At 37.3% G+C, this 5,663-nt stretch overlaps 1 protein-coding gene across 1 annotated transcript in view; it reads left to right on the top strand.

Moving 5' to 3' along the window:
- The window catches only part of EP400 (E1A binding protein p400), a 132,272-nt gene that overhangs the window by 2,765 nt on the left and 123,844 nt on the right, over nt 1–5,663 (top strand). Inside the window, exon 2 of the mRNA XM_023514943.1 lies at nt 1,823–1,933. Coding sequence (XP_023370711.1) covers nt 1,823–1,933 — 111 coding nt within the window. The remainder of the gene's footprint in view (nt 1–1,822; nt 1,934–5,663) is intronic.

Consider the following 5,663-nt stretch of genomic DNA (forward strand, 5'->3'; position numbering starts at 1 on the left):
TTGTTTGGCAGGTCTGGGCTGGATTCGAACCTGCCACTTTAGGTGTATGTGGCTGGCGCCTTAGCCGGTTGAGCTACAGGCGCCTAGCCACGCCTGGCTATTTTGGTTGCAGCTGTCATTGTTGTTTGGCAGGCCGAGGCTGGATTCGAACCCACCACCTTAGGTGTATGTGGCTGGCGCCTTAGCCCTCAACATGATTTTCAAACAGGTTTTTTTTGTTTTTTTTGTTTTTTTTTTTTGGTAAAGACAGAGTCTCACTTTATAGCCCTTGGTAGAGTGCTGTGGTGTCACACAGCTCACAGCAACCTCCAGCTCCTGGGCTTAAGTGATTCTCTTGTCCCAGCCTCCTGAGTAGCTGGGACTACAGGCACCCACCACAACATCCAGCTATTTGGCTGGGGCTGGGTTTGAACCTGCCACCCTCGGTATATGGGGCCGGCGCCCTACCCCATTGAGCCACAGGCACCGCCCCAAACAGGTTTTTTTAAATCACTTAAGTTTTTTTTTTTTTTTGAGACAGAGTCTCATTATGTCACCCTCGGTAGAGTGCTGTGACGTCACAGCTCACAGCAACCTCAAACTCTTGGGCTTAAGTGATTCTCTTGCCTCAGCCTCCCAAGTAGCTGGGACTATAGGTGCCCACCACAATGCCCAGGTATTTTTTGGTTGTAGTTGTCATTGTTGTTTGGCAGGCCCTGGCTGGGCTCGAACTCGCCAGCCTCAGTGTATGTAGCTGGTGCCATACTCACTGAGCTATGAGTGCTGAGCCAAATTACTAAGTTTTTATAGTATGCAAGCCACAATTATAAATCACTAGCTATATTTATCTGTAATTTTCATGATTAAAATAGTTATATCAAAAAACTATGAGAATTTTTTCAACGTCTAGATATCTTAGGTTTGAGATTGTATCTTAAACTTCCAAATATTTATTGATTGATATTTAAGATAGAATCTTTTTTAGGCAGTGTAGTTTTTGGGTGCCTGGAATAGATACATAGTAAATCCCCTGAGATTTCTCAGTACTGTAATCATTTCTATGATCCTTTTATTTGTACTTCTTAAAAAGCAGGACAATAGTGAATTGTACTGTAATGCACTGTATTTTGTGCCTTTGTGTTGTGTAGTGTATACTATGTTGGTGAAGCTTACTTTGTTTAATGATGCAGCTAAAATAAATCTTTGTCAGTTCTTCTGCAAAGAAATCAGCTTTTGGTGAGCAAAAGCTTGTCTCTTTGCTCCAGCGGTCCTCATTGATAGTTATGGGTGTATCTGTGTGGCTTTGCCATTTTGTGTTTTCTTTAACATCCTTTCCAGGATGGAACATTTTTATTTTTCAGAAGATTATTTTGAAGATTTCACCTCTATTGTCCTGAAACAGAAAAATTCAATTCTTTGTTTGTACTGCAGTGTTGTCTGTAAGATCAGTCCCCCTTAATTATGCTTATGAAGAATAATAAATTCTTAACCTCTAGCTGAGATACTTTTGCCATACTCAGTATTTAAAGGTCTGTTTTGCAGATTGCCCATGAAGTTGTTAGGGCTTTGTTACTTGAAGACTCTGCCATTCACATATTTAAAATTTGAAGTCACAGAATCCAAGGGTATTGCACTTTGATATAAATTGGAGTTCCTGCAAGATTTGCAGTTGAGTTAGGTTGTTGTGTTATAAATCTGTCAGTTCGTTGTCCTTTTACAGGATTTGATGCAAAAACATTTTTAAACACCAAACATCAGTGAGCTATCAGCAATAAATTCTAAAAATACTTTGAGCAGTCTTAAAAATTATGTTGCCTTTTTTTCTCAAAATATTTCCTCTCAGGTAAAGGTTGTGACAGGAAAGGATGGGCAGACTGGGACCCCCGTTGCTATAGCAACCCAGCTTCCGCCAAAGGTTTCTGCTGCTTTTTCATCCCAGCAGCAACCGCTTCAGGTACTTGTCGATGGTTCTCGAATATAGTTTCATCCCAAACTTTTCCTTCATCCAGATATTTTAACCTTCAATTTACTACTTGCTCTTAGGCATTTTTTTTTTCCAGAGCCCATTCCTTATTTTTAAAAAGTAAAAAAGTCTTCCTGCATATAAAATTGTAAAGTTAAATTGCATGAGTAAATGACAACACGGATCTTGGTGCATTTTTTTTTTCATGTACTTGTAATGCAGTAGTAGCTTTTAGAATGCATGTGATCTAACACTTAAAGTCTTGTTGAATGTATGTTCAGGATTCCTTGTGTGCCGTGTTTTAAATGTTGGTTCTTTCTTGTGTCTTTTATCTGTATTTTGAGAGCAGTGCAAAACAGAACAAAAAAAAATGATTTAAGTAGATGATAACTTGGTATTTTCCACAGCTAGAGGAAATAACTGAAGTGAAATATACTTCTGAAATCATCAGGACCATAGGCTTCTCAATTGATAAGCAAATGCAAACTGAGTATATCTGATTTTTTTGAAAATCAGTGTTACATTAGTAATGCCAGGAATTTAAAAATGCAGGTCAAATTCTATTAGCCTTGAAATAAATTATCCTGATTTCTGAAAACACTTAACCTGTGTGGATTTTGTTATTTTTAATTTTGATACAGTTTCAGATGTACATAAAAGTTGGAATAACTATATACAAACCTCCCCTTATACCTTTACCCAAATTTACCAACTCTTAATTTTTTACCCCATTTTCATTATTTTCATTCTTTCTCATATAAATATGTAACATCATATCATACCTCTTTGTCCCTAAATACATCAGCACATATTAGGTAAGGGTGGTATCTTAACCACAATACCATGATCAAAATTCGAAAGTTTTCATATCGTATTAGCTTTAATGTAATATATTATAACTCACAGTTTATATTCATATTTCATCTGTAACTGATAATGCCCTTTTTAGTGTTTTTCCCCCAGTATAAGACCTGTTGCAGGATCCCCACTGTGTATACTTTTCATGCCCTTCTGGTCTTTTTTAATCTGGGTCGGTTTCTCAGTCTTTCATGACCTTGACAATTTTGAATTATGGACTAGTTGTTTTATAAAATGTTCTTTGACATGGGATTGTTTAATGCTTTCTTGTGTTGTGTTCGGATCATGTCTTCTTGAGAAGAATAGCACAGAAGTGACAATGTGTTTGTCTCAGGGCATCATATCAGAAGGCGATTATGTCACTTTGACCCATAACTGGTAATGTTAACTTTGACCACTTGGTTAAGGTGGTTTCTACAAGGCTTTTCCAGTGGAAATTAAGTTATTTTTTGCTTTTGTAAATGATGAGTAAATGGGGAAGATACTTTGAGACTATGTAAATATCTTGTATCTTATTAAACTTTTGCTTACAAATTCTAACATCTAAGATCAGTCATGTTTGAATTAATTATTAGTTTTTAAGTTTTAACTCATTTTAAGTTTTAACTAATTATTAGTTTATTAAGATTCCAAAATGGATTTTCTAATTCTGTCATTCCTTCAACATTTATTAGTTGGTATCTACTGTAATGATCTTTACTTTTGTTTTCCATTTTTATATTCATATATGGATTTTTATTTCAATAATTATGTCACTATCAGTATTTATTTGCTTACATTTATTTAAATGTATTTAGTTTACATTCAGTAAACTTCCATACTTCTGTATGTTTTAAAATCTGTATAATTGGGTTGTGGTGGCTCATTCCTATAATCCATTGTATTAATGCATCCCAGTTTGTTTATCCATTTGCCTTTTGAGCAATAGTTGTGTTTTCAGTTTTTGGAGCTTATGAATAAAGCTGTTATAAATGTTCACATACAGTTTTTTATATAAACATAGGCTTTCATTTCTTTTATGTAAATACATAGGAGTCAGATTGTTAGGTTGTGTATTAAGCATATGTTCAGCTTTATTAAGAAAATGCCAAACTTTCCGGAAATGCCTATACCATTTTGTGTTTCTGGCAGTAATGTATGAGAGAGTTCCTGTCATTTTGCTTCCTCTTCAGTATTTGTTATTGTCAGTTTTCTTTTTTAGTCATTCTAATAGATTGTCTCATTTTAATTTGTACATCTCTAAAGATTAATAAAGTTGGAGCGGTGACTATGGCTCAGTGGGTAGGATGCCAGCCCCATATACTGAGGGTAGCAGGTTCAGACCCAGCCCTGGCCAAACTGCAACAAAAAAGTAGCCTGTAGTCCCAGCTACTCTGGAGGCTGAGGCAAGAGAATTGCCTAAGCCCAGGAGTTGGAGGTTGCTGTGACTTCAAATTTTAAATATGTGACACCACAGCACTCTACTGAGAGCGATAAACTGAGACTCTGTCTCTACCAAAAAAAAAAAAAAAACTTATTATTAAAGTTGAGCATCTTTTCATGAGTTTATTACCTAGTCATCTCATATATCTTCTTTGGTGAAATATATGTTCACATCTCACTCTTTTTTAAAAATTGAGTTCTATTATTGTTGCATTTGAAAGTTTTTTGCCTGATACATATTTTTTTTCAGCTGTGTGATTTGCAAATTCCTCCCTCCCCCTCCAGTTTTTGGTTTTTCTTTTTCTTCCCTCAGCACTGTCTTTTGCAGAGCAAACAGTTTAAGTTTCGGTGAAGTATAGTTTATCAATTTTTTTCTCTTATGGATTGTATTTTTGATATATCTAAAACTCTTTGCTCAATCCAAGGTCACAAAGCTGTTCTATGTTTTCTTCTAGAAGTTTTATAGTTTTACATTTAGATTTATGTTCCATTTTGAGTATCGTATAATATGACAAACATAGGAATATTCATTTGCATGTGAATATTCAGTATTTCCAGCACCATTTTTTTTTGGGGAGACAGAGTCTCACTTTGTCGCCCTTGGTGGTGTCATAGCTCATAGCACTTCAAACTCTTGGGCTCAAGTGATTCCCTTGCCTCAGCCTCCCAAGTAGCTGGAATTATAGGTGCCTGCCACAATGCCTGGCTATTTTTAGAGACAGTGTCCTGCTCTTGCTCAGGCTGGTCTTGAACTTGTAAACTCAGGCAGTTCACCCACCTTGGCCTCCCAAAGTGCTCAGATTACAGGTGTGAGCCACTGCGCCCAGCCTCCAGCACTATTTTTTGAAAAGACTGTCCTGTATTTGTTGAATTGGCTTTGCATCTTTGCCCAAAACCACTTGATCCTATTTGTTTGGTTCTATTTGTGTATTCTCTCTTCCCATGTGTCTGTATGTCTTTTTGCCAGTGTCAGACTACCCTGATTATTGTAGCTTTGTAGTAAGTTTTTTTTTGCTTTGTTTTGTTTTGTTTTATAGACAGAGTCTCACTTTATTGCCCTCGGTAGAGTGCTGTGGTGTCACAGCTCACAGCAACCTCCAGCTCTTGGGCTTAAGCAATTCTCTTGCCTCAGCCTCCTGGGTAGCTGGGACTACAGGCATCCCCCACAACGCCCGGCTATTTTTTTGTTGCAGTTTGGCCGGGGGCCGGGTTAGAACCTGCCACCCTTGGTATATGGGGCTGGTGCCCTACTCACTGAGCCACAGGCGCTGCCCCACTTTATAGTAAGTTTTAAAGTAAGGTAGTATGAGTTCTCCAACTTTGCTCTTCTTTTTCTTTTTCTTTTTCTTTTTTTTTTGAGACAGAGCCTCAAGCTGTCCCCCTGGGTAGACTGCTGTGGCTTCACTGCTTACAGCAACCTCCAACTCTTGGGCTCAAGCGA

Source organism: Otolemur garnettii, unplaced genomic scaffold, assembly GCF_000181295.1.
Source record: "Otolemur garnettii isolate 467f Iridium unplaced genomic scaffold, OtoGar3 scaffold00062, whole genome shotgun sequence".
Classification (NCBI taxonomy): Eukaryota; Metazoa; Chordata; class Mammalia; order Primates; family Galagidae; genus Otolemur; species Otolemur garnettii.